Here is a 17,164-nt window from a genome sequence, read left to right as displayed (position 1 = left end):
ATTATAATAATTGTATGTATATTCAGAATTCAGAAGGACGTAATGCAGAATTATGGGCTGGTCCTGTGCATTTTGGTGTACAGGACAGGTAAATTGGTAAATAACAGGTAAATAATCACAACATTAAACGCGTTACTGTATCTGTTGAATTGTTATAGTTTATGTGTATTTACACACATGTTTATATAAACATACCCTTATCTAAACTATAGTACCTGCGAAACCTCAACCTAAACCTGACAATATGAATAATAACTGAGCCAAACAAACACACATGGTTCAGTCTAATTTAATCTTAATCCAGCATCTGAAATTCTGGGCAGTTTAATGAAATGACAAACTAAATAAATTAATTAATTAATTAAAAAAACAAAAAACAAGTGAGAGACAGAAACCTGATTTTTAGCTCATGAACAAACTTTACAATCACGTCATGTTTTAAAAACGTCAGTCACTGAATGATAAAATCTGCCTGTGTCACTGGAACTAAGTGTAAACACTGATATGGCTTCTTATATCCAAATCAAACACATGCCACATATGAGAAATGAAGGAGGAAAACCTTTGGTTTTCAGTGTTAGCATATTAGAAAAACACCATTTGTACATCACACTCAGTAACTTTCACACTAAGCTCATCTACCCCAACCACTGGACTGTGTCTGTTTGTGTCTTTATCCACATGCTGGTCATCAATCAAGTCTTTAAAGGGGCATTTCCACTCTAGGAACTAGTACCAGGAACTGGGGACTGTACCTGAAACTATATGCCCTGTTTGGAGGTTAGTACTTTGTGAATGTACATGAACCTTCAGGTTGGAGCTTGCAGCACTGACCAAAACTGGTTCCAGTCAATTAATCGCCACAGCAGCTTGTACAATCTCCTCACAGTTTGCCTCATCTTCCCTCGTCTTTAACCAAGCTGGAAACAAAAAGGTCAGTGACCTGCAGGATCTCTTTAGTTCCCTGAAAAAGGTTCTTAAAGTTCCTGGTACTTACTTGGTGGTGGAAATTGGCCCTGGAGGCCGCCTCTTCCTCACACTGCCTCCATTACCTTTGGCTGACAGACTGTTATGCCATGCTGCTTATCATGTTAACACACTGCCCTCTGCTGGTCAAATGTGGAGAAGCAGACTACTCTTTCCTCAACTCATCAAGTCTGTCCTCCTCTGCTCCAGTGTATTATTAGTGAATTATCTGCTGCCTCTGGAAGTGTTCCCTCTCCTCCCGGGTCCTTCTCCAATTTAACCCATTTTCACCAGACTTTATATAAACTAGTACAAACCACTTAAAACTCCAGAGGCCCAGGTAAGCTCTGCTCTTTCCACCTCAACAACACGAGCAGAAACTTTTGGTTTTCCCTTTCAGACAGTTCATCCTCCACAAAGACACGAAGTCAGTGAGGGTTCTGTAGGCCTTTATGGAGGTCAAGGCTCACGCTTTGTCCAGGACTTCTGCTCTGAATCCAGATGAGGAGATTTCTCAAAAGAGCCGGACCTGTTTCTTCAGTTCGTTCTTCTTCCACTGAGCGAGCCGGTCAAAGGCAGACATGGACATGCTGAAGACACGGTAGAACTCTTCTGGTGAGAGGTGACGCTGTGAGTGCAGAAGATACAGAGATGTATACAGATGTGTATACATATACATTTGTGCCGTTGTGTCTCATATAGCAGTTTACCTCCAGTCTGGCTCGGTCCACATCGCTGGGGAGACGCTGTTGTCCTCTGACTGACACCATCAGCGACTCATACGGGTAAATCTAACACACACACAGGTACACTGAATGTAAAATCTTGGATTTTTTTTCAACATCAAGATAAAAGCCAAAGCAAGTACAGAAAAATATTATGTAGAATGAAATACTATTATAGTTCATGGTCTGACAAACACAACATATCTATTATTAAAAAAGAGCAGGCTCAAAAGTTGCTCCCAACTGTTTCCATATAATGACGGACAGAGACGGAGATAAGAAGCAAATGAAGGAGGAAAAAGATAATTATGGACGCCAACTGCTGTAAAACACCAAGAACAAATATTCACGGTCAGTAAAAGTCATTAAAAAAAATCACTCAGTCATCCAGACGTTTACTCCGCGGCTCAGTAACATCTCACCTTGTATTCTGAAAGAAAAGAGAAGAAGAAACAACTCATTTAATCACTGGATAACAGAGAATGATATGCATCATGAAGGGAGGGTAAATCAGAGGGAAGGAAACTGGAAACAATAGACTCACCTCTGATCTGCCAATTAACTGCATTACTGCCGTCGTACTGGTAATAATCTGCAGTCGCACTCCCAGGCTGCTGGAACACAATAATACCAGTTTGTCAGTGAAATGAAGGGAAATTTGAAGCGCGTGAAGAATATTAAATCAGTGTTATGGTCTGTCACAATCAGTCATGTAATATTGAACCCTTCTTTCAGGTGTCAGTTAATGTCTCAGTTGACCTTAGGAGGCAAACTGATAAAAATGTGTTTTGCAGATTCAGCGGCAGATGAAGGACTTCCATGCACAACACGGAAATCAACAATTATTTACCCTGTTTGGTCCATTTTTACCGTAGCCGGGCAATGACGCCGATTTGGCAATGTAGGAGTCTGCAAAAAGCAAATATGAAATCATTGTCATGAGCAAATATACACAGATTGCCGTAAACAAACAGGAATGTGCACACAGGGATTGTATTTGTGCTTCCACAAAGATGACCCTAATACATGCTTTTATTTCAATTATTTATTTCATGAACACGTTCAGACTTTCCCATGTTTGCACAGAAGACATGAAAGGAAAAGAAACGTTAAGTTATGTTGACAGAAAAAACTTGACAATCACCTAATATTTTACAAACTACATAAACCTCATCAACGGACAAATGAACAAGCTTGTCAACAACCGTTTTGGTATGCAAAGGCCACCGTAGTTGCCTGTCAAGCTTAAAAAAAAACCAAATATTTGCGTCCCTCTTGTAACCACGAGTAACCACCGCCCTGTTACAGTACAGGCGTGCAGTGGAGAAAATGAAGCAGCAGAGGGCAGTAGAGTCACACTGACATCCTGGTGTCCTCCTCTAATCTACTTTAACTTATTTTCTATTATCTGTGTTTCTGTCCTCTTGTACCTTTGCCAACATAATTTAATTTTCACTTTATCACACTTTTGTCTCCCTGTTTTTCCTCACTCTCTCTCTCTCTCACCCTCTCACGCTCTGTAGTGATGAAAAGAATTAAATGAAACATCATGATGCAGCAGAATGTAGAGCTGCTGCACAGTGCGCGATATGTGGAACAACAATGACTTTGTCGTCCTCCAACACGAGATGAAACACACCTCCAGTGATTAGTGACAGGATATGATATTCATTTATTTCTGCAAGCCATGGCGCGCATCTCGGCCACACGGTGGTGCAGTGGCTAGTGCTCCTCTGGCTTCCTCCCACAGTCCAAAAACAGGGAGTTGAGGACACGGGACACAAATCAGAGGTGTCAAACTGGCGGCCCGTGGGCCACATGTGGTCCCCATCTGATCACGTTACTATAAAAATCATTACTGTTCCTTTAAACACCGTGCATGTGACTAATGTGACAGAATATAGACTATTATACTAAATTACATGCATATGCTTTTTCAGTGTTTTAATTACAGTTGTCCACGTTATTATTTACTTAATTTTAGATTTATTTCTGTTCTATTTGTGATATTAATAGATATATTTATACACAACAAAACATGCACTTTTACCTTGAAACTGTGAAATGTCATCATAAATATCTTTATTGTGATATCACGATGCAATATTGTGTTATAATTTGAAGCTCGTTTTGCCCACCTGCTAATGAACAGTTGGTTTTTTTCCCTCTTGAGTTTGACACCTCTGCTCTAAATTGACGAAGCTAAGATCACTGCTGACATTTGAGTTCTTCACATTTCGGTACATTTATTTCGTTTTTAGTCATTAGCGTTCAATTTTTGGCACAAAAATGACTTTTCTTTAAGCTCAAAAACAAATTTAGAGGCCAACTTCAATATATGCAGGTAAGCTAGGGTTGGGGCGCTTGTTCAAAGTTGCAAAACATAGCAAATACATTTAGGATTTTGTGTTTTTTTTTTTTTGCTTAAAAATAATGAAGTGTAGAGTGTAAACTGTCGGCTGGAAAACAAATGGTCTCAAGATTCAGGTCATTGATTGTGGATCTGTGCTGCTGTGATAGGAAAGCTGATAAATACTGTACAGACTGAAGCCACGCTAAAGCTACAGTGCCATTTGTCTTCCACCGTGTGTGTGTGTGTGTGTGTGTGAGAGTTGATAACAGGCAAACTGTGTGCAGATGACCTCAAAGATCAAATCACAGTGATGAAACACTCACCGCTGTCGGCACTGCAGATGGATCTGGGAGCTGTGGACAGAGACAGACAGAGACACACAGAGAGAGAGAGGAAAAGCAGTGAGGGACGGACAATAAATCATGTCTCAAGTCCAAAAAACCTGCACGCTGACGTTTGCACGGAGGCTGCTTTAAACACATTCATCTGTGGACTGTGTACAACAACATGCAAGTGACTGACATTACATTTTTAACTTATATGGCAAAGAGCTGCTCAAGTATAGATGAGTCATGACCCTTTGTAAGATTCACGACACTTTATTTTCCTTCAGTTTCAGGTCTTTGCCACAGTCCTGAGGGAAATTATGCGACTCTTCGGCTGCTAAATACTAAAACTAGGTCACGAGTAAATCTCAGTAAAGCAATGAGGTTGAACCAGAGGAGTGAATTTTGAAGTCTGACGGATGACTTTTCACGTGGCGATCCACGTTTTAAAGACGACGACGCGCTGTCGTGACCGATTCACAATGTTACAATATAAACAGCAAATCTGGCAAATTTCACAGTCGTTTCTCTAACACCGACTATTATTTTAAATAGACAAACCAGGAAGTATCAAACAATTCAAGCAACTCAAAATCACAACTCCGTTTTATTCCAAGGGTAATAAAGAAGGCCAGCTGTTGTGGGACATCTATAAAACATCCGCCGTGTGGAGAAACGTCCCTTACAGCGTCAACATGCAGACACCATCACGAGCAGGACCTACACATACTATTAAATATGAAGCAGCACGGGCAGTCGGACTCCTTTTTAAAAATGTATATGTTTACGGCCTCATCTTAATGGACTGCACTGCGGCTTGATTTACTTGGTTAATTTTCTTGGCCTGTATCTTAGTGAAGCGTAATCACAATCACACAGTAGGTGCAGCATGCACTCTGTGGGATATATGACAGGGATATGAGGGTGTTAATATTGTTTTAGTGTCATCATATCGGCCTGGAGGAATTAAAAAGGCTTTATGTGCACTGTGAGGCTGCAGTTTTGCACAGCGGTGCTTTGGGAGGCTCATGCTCAGCAGGTATAATGTTGAATACAGTCGTGTGATATATTATTAACAAGCTATACTAGTATACTAGGCATGTTCATTTTCACACAACACAACAGCAGAATCAGACCACAAGTATGTTCCACATCGTTATCGAGGACAGAGGTGCCCGATACGTCGACAAATGAAACCCAAAGGGAAGTGGTCTAATCCATAGCTGTTAGCGCCGGCTCCTGCAACTGCCTGTTGTGCACAAAAACACACAGGTTTTCAGTTTTTCTCTCTTAATGTCTTACTCGTCACAGGCCTGTAGCATCACTGACTGTCAAGATGCATTCACTGACCTCGAACAAACTGGATGAGATTAAAGTTACCGGTGTGTATTTTCTTCTCCTTCCTCTCTTTGTAAATCTGAAGTTTTGTTTCTGTGCATGTGACACCTGCTGTGCGTCCTGGGAGAGGGATCCCTCCTCTGTGGCTCTTCCTGAGGCCCCCCCCCTCCGTACAAGGCTTATTTTTGTGGAGTTTTTCCCTCCCTCCATGTGAGTCACTTGCTGTACAGACTGTAAAGCCCTTAGAGGCAGATTGTGTTTGTGATGTTGGGCTTTATAAATAAAACTGAATTGAAATGAATTAAAAGTAAGCCACAGACGCGAGCATCCCAACATTTTGTGACTGTGCAGATAATAAACACCTGCCGGAAGATGCACAACCCATTTCTCACAGAATGCATGGGCTTAGAAATGTGGGCAAGAAACTGCCAATACTGGAATGGAATATGGAATTGAGTATAAGCATGGAACGCTGGACTGACGCTCATGGAACGTGGCCATCAACTCACAAGCAGAAAGGTGTAGCAATTTCCCCGCGCACATAAAATGCAGCAAGTATGAAGGGGCCCCTCAGGCTCTAAAGCTGGGGCAGGCAAGCAATCATTTCATAATAATCTGAGCGATCTGAGAGAGAACTAGACTTCTTCTGCATCCTCTCGAGGCTCTGTTTGCAGTCTTGGGGAAACCTGGGTCATGGGACCAATCACAGGGCAGTTCAGAGAGAGCTTGTTACTATTGGCAGTTCTATAAAGCAGCTTCAGTGAAAAGGGAAAAGCTTCTTAGAAAGAGGCAACAAATACAATCGAATGTGTCGATATTGGTGGAGTGTTCCGATGTGTTTCGAGTTCCGACAATCTAAAATAATCCCTAAAACAAGTCTAGATTTATGTTATGACAAAATTCATCACCTCACATAACAGGAACCAAACTAAAGGTGTCGGTTAGCAGGATTCACCCTCTGAATTCACCCTCTGTGTTTTCATCTAAACCCATAATCCATTCAACAGCTGTAAAACAAAACTGGTGACTCAGACTGACGGACGGACAGATCCACTTACCATGGTTAACAAATGGACTAAAACCAATTACGGTGGAGTGAGGTCACTTATTTTGGTAGGAGGTCGGGTCACGTCCGTTAAATCAAGGACGGCCCATTTTTGAAATGATGTGAACGAGCCATTCTAACCAGTGTAATAACATCAGACACTTTAAACCTACAGTGATTACGCAGCAGTGAGGACACACACACACACACACACACACACACACACACACACTGAGCTCGCTGTACACATCGCTCATTTCCCTGATTTACCTCTCGGCTTCATGTCATACATCTTCTCTGAACAGCTCCAAATTGCTTTGGCTTCTGACTCTCTCCCCCCTCTCTCTTATTTTGAATTCACTCCCTATCTTGCTCTCTCTCGCTGTCTCTCCTGTAACAATACCCTCCCTCTTGACCTCCACCTAAAAACACACTCTTCTTTTTCTTTCCAGGTCTCTCCGTCTCTGTCTCGCCCTCACCTGTGCTGAATGCAATGAGAAATGGGATCAATGGGAGAGTTAATACAGAAGTGGCTGAGGCTGGCTCAGCATCACAGCGACACACACACACACACACACAGAAACTCCTATTGGTGACTATATTAATATCGTGACCTATGACCCTCACCAGCGCAGCCCGCTCATCACCACAACCTGAAATGAAATCTCATCCTCATTTTTTAGCCTTGAATCTAAACTGCTGTCACAACCTTTACACAACCGTGACTGTGCAACTTGACATTACTGCCGGTCTGTTTATTTATTTTTATTTAAAGGAACAATCCATGTATTTTTTTAGTTGAAGAAGCTACTAAATTACAATTACTAAGCATTTGTGGCTATTATTTGTAAGCTATTTTCAGTCAAATTACAGTCTTTCTTGTCACAAACTTAAAAAGTTTAAGCTCATTTCATATATTTTGGGTTTCAACTAGAATTTCCATCATGCTACAAAAATGACTGAGTCTCTCCAAGACCTAAGCACGACGATTTGACTTTGAATGTGGAGACGCTTCATTTGTCTCCACATCAATAACAAGTAAACACAAAATCAATAAAAACCAACTGGTTAGTGACGTATTCAAGAAACACTGAGAGACACTGACTCACATCCATTAAGGGAGCTGCACTCCAGACTATTGAGCGCCTCCTTGCTGCTGCAGCGGGAACTGCGTCTGCTCCCCCACCGCTCATTGTCGTGACAGCCTGACCGCGCTTTAAGCTCCTCCTTCAGGATCATGCGGCCAATTCCCTTCATCGAGGAAGCAGATTTGGAAATGTACGGATGAATGCAACATAAAGAGAAAAGGAACACAGAGAAAATGATGGTGTTTCTTTCTTACTCTGTTGATGTTGTGATTCAATTCGTTTTCTTCCCCTCCTGATGAAAACCTCCTCACTCTGGAGACTGGAAAGTGAGAGGAAGAAGGCGGTAGACATGGAACAAGAGAACAACAAGGGAAAACTCAACCATAACGTAATGTTTGAACTCAGCTTCTCTGTTTAAATGAAAACTGAAATTAATTACATTAAGAGGCAGGTTTTTAAGTATGAATAAATGTGCATGTTTGAGGACGAGTACCTTTTGGAGAGCCAGTATATGGGTAGTAGTTGGAGCTCGGGTGGTAAAGGCTGTTACAGTTGGACGAAGAAAGGTTGACGAGGTTCTCGTTGGTCTTACTTTTGTTGACTTTTGGAAAAGCAGAGGTGTCTGACGGAAACAAACAATATTTAAGCTGAATTTAAAATGATTTCGTACTTTTCACGTCTTATATAGAGAAACAAGACAAACGTGCATTTACTTACAAAGAGGGCAAGGAGAGGAGGAGGAGGAGGAGATGGGATGCATCACAAAACAAGGAAACAAAGACCAAAAAAAGGAGGTCAGAGTAAAACAAAATCTCAGTGAGGAAGATTATTAAGGGTGTATGACCATGTGATGAAGCTGCCAATTGCTTGTAAAGTAGTAAGTGGTGAGAAACGGATAAAACACAAAGGTGTTGAAAATTATATCACAGAGCAATTTTGTCTTGAATCAACAACCAGCAAAATACACATGAACCCTTCAACACCTAAGCCTCAAAATGTCCCGTGAGTAAGTGTTTTTGCACACTTTTCCAGAATAACAACAACTATTGACAACTTAAAATAAAGAAAGACTAAAAGTTTTATTCAGAACACCCGATTTTGTGCGTGTTAAATTTGAAATTTGAACAGTATAAAACATTTAAAATAACATTTGTTTGAGTTTTTGTCTCAATGGCCAAAAACAGGTGTTTCTCCAACTCTCTCCTCTCTGGTGACAAAGGCGCTGATTCGCCGGCTTCCCGCAACATCACGAGTGAAATTACCGTAATAACCACAACGTTGGCTTTGACTTGTCGTGTAATTACGGTAATGCAAAGTGCGCTTGTGCAAATGTGTTAAAAAGGGTTAATATAACACCTACATACAAAGGTAAAGAATGCCAGACTTGACATTAAAACAATTCTAATCTGATTCTAAAATTTAAAATACTTTACTTTAAAAACAAGGCATTAAAACCCGTAAGCAGTGTCAAATTAAAGAGACAGTGCTTAAACTGTTAAACTATGTCAAAGCTGGAGGAAGGGCGGTGAATTTGACATTATTTATTAGCACACAATAAATAATAATGTCCTTGCTCTGTAATTTATTGGAGGAGATTCTTGGGCCTTCATTCATCACTGTGCTTCACGTTCAATGAGATAAGATAAGAGGAAACGTATAAATGTTTATACAGGTATTTACACTGATAACACACTATACTGCACTATGAAGGGCAAGCAATACGCGATAATATGGATTTCTGCAGCCAGCAGATAATTATACACGTATAAGATGAAGACTTTTATTATTCTCTGTCTCATATATTCTGTCAAAAAGTGAGCAAACATGGTCAGACAGAAGCTGTGAAGCTTTGACATACGGTGTGGTACTTATATAGCGACAGTATGCCTTATTCTGGTACTTTACCTTAATATGAAAACGGCCCTTTAAGTGATTTGTGTAGTAAATTTGAATTTGTCCTCACAGATCACAGATGGCCTCCTCACACTGAAGAGAGAGGAGTTTGTCAGCACTCTGCAGTGCAGGCTAAATCATCCAGAGGAACCATAACTCTGTTGGACCTGTCATCTGAGCACTGATGGATTATCTACAGAATCCACACCGCATTTGGAACCGCTCAGCTCCTGATGTGGCCGCAAACATCAGCGCTGCATGTCCGTAGTCCATACCTCTTTAACCACAGTGTCTTGCTCAAGGAGAGCCAGGAATTGAACCCACAGCCTTCCAGTTGAAAGACAACTCGGCCTCCCACTGAGCTACCATGGCTCAATCCTAACTTTTTTAATACTTTTACTTCTAAAACTTCTAAAGTACATTTCAGATCAGACAATGACTTTTGATACTTAAGTACAGTAAACGTCATAGACTTTAAAACTTAAGGGACTTTTTATAAGTCCTTTTCTGGTAAGATACTTGTACTTTCACTTGTAGATACAAGAAAGAACAACTTTTAAAAAACAACAAATGAGTGTTTTGAAAAGCACTTATAAATAAAATGTAATATTATCATTGCCTATCAGCTGATCATTAAATGACAAAAAAGTGGACTCAGTGACTTGGTAACACCCTGAAAATAGAGCCAAACAGAACATGCGGGTGCGCTGGATGTCGTCACACAAGAAAGACAGGGATCTAAGTCTCAAACAACATGTAAAATGTATGTGTTTTGAAATGATTTTTTCAAAGAGTCCTTATAATGTAATAATAAGCAAAGGGATTGCTGCTGAGCGGGCGTCTCACTGCGACTGAAGCAGAAATGGTGTTTTATTAAAAAGCTGACAACGATACTGAATCCTTTCTAAGGACAGGATGACACTCTCTAATTAGAATAAGAATAAGGGATGAAATGTCCTTAGATCATTTTTTGATCTAATGATTTGGATAAAGACTCTTTCTGATTGAATGAATTCCTCAATTATTAAAGTTATATATGTGGTTATCCTCTCGTCAAATCGTCCTGTGGCTCTCCATGAACTCTACACCGGAACCTGCAATCAGAGTCAAAATGACTTTTTACTGAATGTCACCAGAAGCACCAGATGTGAGACTTGTATTCAGCCGGAGCTCAAATCTGCTCTGAAACCACTTGATTCCGTCAGACAAGCGGGGAATATGTTTCCTGCTAATCACGCACTCATAATTTACATCGCAAACAAGTCACTCAGAAGAAGACAGCCCGTGAAAGGCTTCGCACAGAAGGGACGAACCTTGTCTTTTATAGATGGGGGGCTTCCTATAGATGTTGGTGTCTTCAGACGCTGAGAACAGGAAACAAATAAAATAGAGTTAATGCCAAGAGAGGAGAGGAGTAATCTGGATTTCCTTATTCAGTCCATCCCACAAAATGAGTTCTACGCATTTACAGTCTCCTTAACCATAAAGCTGACAGTGCAGGTAATAAACTGCCACAGCAGAGGCGGGCGCTGTGCATCCACACAACCTGACCAACGTGCAGAGAGGCTGATTAATGCTCATTCACAGGCTTGTTGCAGCACAGAGCAGCAGATGGCTAAAGAATAAAGCACAGAGAGAGAGAGAGAGAGAGAGGCTGGATAGAAGGAAAAACGGGGAAATGACAAGGCCATGTGGCCCCAAGTGTTGGAAAAGCATAACAACAAAATATTATAGAAATAAAGCAACAGAATGGAGTGAATAACCTGCAATTAAATAATGAAATGAAGCAGAAATACATACAAAGCCAATACCCTGACTCTCAGTGGGCCAACTATGATAAATCTGTACTCAATTGTGACACGGTAAGTTGCTTATTTTTTAAAAAAAGGCATCCAGCTAATGCATTCTGGTGAGTGTTGGAAAGCATGCAGGGAGTGCTGTCACACGGCTGGCAAAGAAAACTGGAGGGAGGGAACGTGCGGTGAGGAATGGACTCGAGGCAGGAGGACGGGGTGATGGAGGGAAACCAAAATGTGCAGCCCGTGAAAAGGGAAGAGCCGCTTTCAAGGGAGCGCAACAAAGACAGAGTTAAACGTTCAGGGACCAGAGGAGACGCATTAAGTTGATAAAGTGAAAGGGCTGTTGGGGGTGTTTAAATACAGAGAAGCAGTATTAGGAATCAAACAGAGACTCCTGACTGGAGCACAGAGGAACCATGATGACGACTGAGCCTTTTTATGGACGTTAAGACCTCAACCCTAACCCTTACGTTAAAGGTCCAGTGTGTAAGACTTAGTGACATCTACTGGTGAGGCTGCAGATTGTAACGCCTAAGCTCACGCCTCCACTTCTTGCACGAGTCAGGGAACTACGGTGGCCTTCACAAACCAGAAAGCATGCTATTGTTCTTTGACTCCATGGTAAGGTTTTGTCTCAACACTCGAAAAACATGCTCTGACTGGTTTGTCCATTCAGGCTGCCGTAGAATCACGGTGTTGCAAGACGGTGCAAGATGAATACAACCTTATTAAATGTTTATTATATTTTACTTCTGCCAATAAAACTATGGAATTAGATTTGTGTCAATATGAGCAAACAACACTTATGAATCATAAATGAACCACAAAATCAAAATACACAAATTACAAATAAAATATTGATGAAATCATTCAAAATGATTGTTTTTTATTTTGTTTGAAAATACACTTTGTGTTTGCAATGTCTTTGCACTCTCTGGGTTTCTGTTTGCATTCTGTCTATGGGCGTGGCTTAGGAAGCCGCCTGCTGATTGGCTACTGAGTTTTCCATCTGGAACTTGTTCGTAATATGTCAGAGATAATCTGACAAATGTTAGATACCTTGTCGGATGTTGGTGAGGAAAACAAACGAGTTCCAGATCGACTAATTATTGCACACTGGACCTTTAAATCACAACATGTGGGTGATGACTGGTTAGACTGGACTCCTATTGACATGTTAACCTACATGCTAGTAGGACGGGTCGGTTTGGATCTTAACTGGGGGAAGCTCAGGTTAGTATCAGTGTCATGGGTGACGTCCTACCTGGCACATGGAAATGCTTGGGGGCTTGGAGGGTGGCGGTGTTGGGTGAGGCACACCGGGGCTCTGGCTGACTGTAATAAGGTGAACTCCTGCCACTCTCGCTGCCTGCAGTCAGCGCAGCCAATCACAGTGACAGAGACCAAAGCATGAGGCACAGAATGGCCCACGTCCCCAAAACAGAAATCACAAACACAACTGACGTGTGTGTGTAAACGCGTGTGTGGTTTTCCGGCACACCCTGCGTATGCGTATGCATGTGTGAGTGTGCGTCTTTGCTTGAGCGGGCACATTACCGGGGAGATAATAATGCAGCGGGGACCCTCCGTGGCGACTGTGCGCAGGAGAGTCAGTGAAGGCAGAGCTGGAGGAACGCCTCGTCCTCAAGTCAGCGCCGTCCAAACCATCCTGGAGAAGACAGAGAGGGACAGAGAGAGAGACGGAGAGACGGGGGTGCTGTTGTTCAGAGGAGCAGTTTATCACCTCCAACTTTATCTCATTAAAAATACTGGTGAAAATCTGGACGAGGACAAACAAGGTCTGTGGACCATGTGCAGATTGCTTTCTATACATGGAATATACCTCATTATATACAGTATATAGCAATGGTTGTTTACATTGTTAATGTCACTTAGTATCTGTGATGTGTAAGTGCTAAAGTAATAATGTAATAATGTCTGTTTTACTGTGTTGTTTATTCATTTCAGATGGATAAACAATGAACCTATGGCTACAATCTGGCATAAGTCTATGTAAGTGCTCATTCATCTGTAACATCAAATAAATAAATACATGTAAATTTAATTCCATTACTGGGACGACTATATTGAGAGGTGACATGTACAGAGATATTAATAAAATGTCAAAACTAAAAAATAATGAAAGCAAGAAGATTTGCCATCTATAAACATCTTTCTGTCTGTCTATCTGCCCGTTCATCACATAACTGTGTGCAGGTTTCACCTGACGGCCTTTAAACTTGGCCGGTGACTTACTGCGAGCACCAGTGTGTGCAGTGATGAACCTCACGTGGTGTGGATAAGAAATGCACCAGATGGATGAATGGATGAATGGATGAATGGTGGGTGGGTGGATGAACAGTGGATGGGTGGATGAATGGGTGAGGGATAGATAGATGGATGGATGATGGTTGGGTGGGTGGATGGATGGGTAGATGGATGGATGGATGGGTGGATGAACGGTGGATGGTGGATGAATGGGTGAGGGATAGATAGATAAATGGATGATGGGTGGGTGGAGGAATGGATGGATGAATGGATGGGTAGATGGATGGATGGATGGGTGAGGGTGGATGAACGGATGGATGGGTGGATGAATGGGTGAGGGATAGATGGATAAATGGGTGGTGATGAATGGATGGGTGGATTGATGCATCGATGAATGAATTGAGGGTTGGTTGAGGAATGGATGGATGATGGATGAATGGATGGATGGGTGAGGGATGGATGGATGAGGGATGGGGGATGATGGATGGGTGAATGAATGATGGATGGATGGATGAATGGATGTGTAGATGGATGGGTGAGGGATAGATGGATGGAAAGATGGTAGAAAGCTGAATAGATGGTAGATGGGTGGATGAAAGGACGATGGATGGGTTGGTGGCTGGGTCGGTGGAAGGATGGATGGGTGGGTGGTTGGATGGGTGGATGGATGAATGGATGAATGGATGGGTGGATGAATGGAGTTACTTACATGAGAGTATGGTGATAAGGAGCGCAGTGACTATAAAAGTAGAATAAAGAATAAAAATGTAAAATATGTATAAAAACAAAACCTTCAAAAATCATTGATTATTAAAGGTGGTAGTTTTATGTTTAACTTTCAATGACTGTGTGTGTGTGTGTGTTTACCTGTGCACAGCTGAACGGCTCCAGAGTGTCGTCTGAAAGGTGCGTGTGCGTGTGCGTGTGCGTGTGGTCAGATTGATAAGGGATGATGTCCGGCTGCTGGATGTCATACATGGCTTTGACCCTGGGCACAGCTGCCATCTGCTTATAGTCACACACACCAGTGTTGGCCTTAGACTGTGACCGAGAGAGGGTGAGGGAGGGAGGGAGAGGGAGAGAGAGAGAGAGAGAGAGGGGGAGATTTAGTGGACAGAATAAGAAAACAAAAAGGTGTTATTAGTAATAATATAAATACAGTATATTAGATTAAAGTGTTGACACAGTCCTATAAAAGATCATTAAATAATAATTAACAGTACATCAGTGTCTTAGATATATGTTGGCCCGGAACTGTCTGTACGCAGTACACAGTACACAGTACACTTTTAATTTTACTATTTTAAGTACTAGCATGTCAGTTTACTCTGTTTATGTTTATCTGTCCAATTCATTATTATGGCCCAGAATAATCACTTGTCATGAGAGCCTAGTGTTTGTTTCTAGTGTCTAGAGGTTTTATATTTTATTCTTAAACAAGAACAATAGCTATCAGGCAGATGATCCGCTGACGGGAGGAGAAGAACAACAACAATATCTATTATTAAGTATTTGAAGCATTTTTAGTTATATTCACTAACTTTATGCCACAGTTGTGTCGTGGAAGAACATCATAATAATAGAACACCACATAAGATGGTCTGTGTGCTTAAAGTTTAAATAATTGTTGGAAATGTTAAAGATAATAATAAAGTTGGCAAAATGTGAAACGCAAGTCCAGTTTTCATTTATTTTAATATAGACTGAATATTTAAATAAATAGCTGTTATGAATATTACTGACATCATATGGTATATTTTATTTATTTTCTTCATTTAGTGTTTAATGATTTATTAATTTTTTTCCCACTTCAAACACTGCACCATGGTGGAAAAACTAAAATACACATTGTTTTATCAGATTTGATGGCGCAGTTCTCAATTGAAAGGCTTAATATTTAAACTATTCTCATTATAAGTGACTCAGACGACAGTGTGTGATCGTCATGTGATCATCCTCTGACTCTGAGCTGTCTGTCTGTCTGTCTGTCTGTCTGTCTGTTATTAATGATTGACAGCAGTGACAGTGGCAGCTGAGGGCGTTACCACGGCAGCGGCGGATACTCACACAGATGAGGCGGTGAGGGGAGCCGAACAGGGGGGAGGAGCCTGGGGGAGAAATGGACGCCGTCTCTGAGGTACGTCTCAGCTGGTGGGGACAAATGCAAGAGTCAGAACGACGAAGCCCAAGGTCAAAGTAGAGTTAGATTAGAAACAGCAGAGTATTAATAATTCAATAAATCAATATCAATTTATATTAATACCATATTTTTGTATATGATGTGTTGATTTCTATCTATTTAAAAGTTTAAAACCACAATTAAAGGTACAGTGTGTGAAATTCAGTCACATTATATGTTGTTACCTGTTGCAGCTGAATATCCCTCATATAATAAGTTATACACAAGTATAATTAAGTATAATATAATCTCACCTAGAGTTTACACATCGGAGATTGTTAATGTATCTTTAACATTCCTTTAAGATATTTAAAACTCTTTTTTTGTGTGTGTGATAAGGTTTTTTGGTCACATCTCCCAGCCCTAAAGCATATTTTATCAGTTGTATTTGTTATTACTAAAAAGGTGAAAGCTGATACATGTTTATCTACCACGTGTTCTTCTAAATTCAAGTGTGAATGAAAGAAAAAAAAACACTAATCTATCTTTTCATTAACATGGTTGAACTTTAACTTACTTTAACTTTAACTTGTAGCTATTTTCTCCAGGGAGTGAAAAAGTGAGCAGTCGATGCTCTTAACGCTAAACCTGAGCAGAAACTCTTGTAAAAAGATCATACATTTGTATGTAAACACGTAGCTGCTGAAGTAAAAAAAACAAAATAAAAACAGTTTTCTGTAGTGCTATATATTATTGTGGTATACTACACGTTGTTACACACGACATGTGCACTCATGTAACAGCATTTTTTACCCTGATTATATGCATTCATCAGCAGAATGGCTTTGCTTAAGTTTCTTAAAATAAATAAATAAATAAATCAGATCAAAAGAATACAATAATAAAAATTAGACTGAAGAACGTAACACGGTGAACGATGAGGAGAAAGAGAACAGAAACAGAGGGACAGAGCAGGAGGTTGGTGGTATTTTCAGCAGCGCTCACCCTCAGTTTTCTCTCCAGTCGAGCTGCTTCTTTACACATGGGGTGCCAAACCTCTGAACCTGCACACACACACACACACACACACATTTAAGCTCAATTCTCTTTGTCCATTGTGTAGGCAGCAGCCAAACAGTTTCAGTGGATCCTGTGAAAGGAAAATCGGCCTTTCTCAAGTGCATCACCATCGATCAACAAAACACACACACACACACACAGGAGGCAGGGCATGAGCCGTGTGG

General features: G+C 40.9%; 1 protein-coding gene across 1 annotated transcript in view; it reads right to left on the bottom strand.

Moving 5' to 3' along the window:
- Positions 1-273: 273 nt before the first annotated feature.
- The window catches only part of LOC122779784 (actin-binding LIM protein 3-like), a 64,065-nt gene continuing 47,174 nt past the window's right edge, over positions 274-17,164 (bottom strand). Inside the window, exons 10-25 of the mRNA XM_044042391.1 lie at positions 16,926-16,984; positions 15,869-15,949; positions 14,669-14,842; positions 14,511-14,540; positions 13,091-13,202; positions 12,798-12,902; positions 11,048-11,098; positions 8,335-8,463; positions 8,096-8,160; positions 7,863-8,004; positions 4,368-4,397; positions 2,542-2,600; positions 2,236-2,305; positions 2,114-2,121; positions 1,677-1,757; positions 274-1,594 (exon numbers count right to left, since the gene is read on the bottom strand). Coding sequence (XP_043898326.1) covers positions 1,481-1,594; positions 1,677-1,757; positions 2,114-2,121; positions 2,236-2,305; positions 2,542-2,600; positions 4,368-4,397; positions 7,863-8,004; positions 8,096-8,160; positions 8,335-8,463; positions 11,048-11,098; positions 12,798-12,902; positions 13,091-13,202; positions 14,511-14,540; positions 14,669-14,842; positions 15,869-15,949; positions 16,926-16,984 — 1,310 coding nt within the window. The 3' untranslated portion in view covers positions 274-1,480. The remainder of the gene's footprint in view (positions 1,595-1,676; positions 1,758-2,113; positions 2,122-2,235; positions 2,306-2,541; positions 2,601-4,367; positions 4,398-7,862; positions 8,005-8,095; positions 8,161-8,334; positions 8,464-11,047; positions 11,099-12,797; positions 12,903-13,090; positions 13,203-14,510; positions 14,541-14,668; positions 14,843-15,868; positions 15,950-16,925; positions 16,985-17,164) is intronic.

This window comes from Solea senegalensis, linkage group LG13 (genome assembly GCF_019176455.1).
Source record: "Solea senegalensis isolate Sse05_10M linkage group LG13, IFAPA_SoseM_1, whole genome shotgun sequence".
Lineage (NCBI taxonomy): Eukaryota > Metazoa > Chordata > Actinopteri > Pleuronectiformes > Soleidae > Solea > Solea senegalensis.
This window is presented reverse-complemented; position numbering and strand designations above follow the sequence as displayed.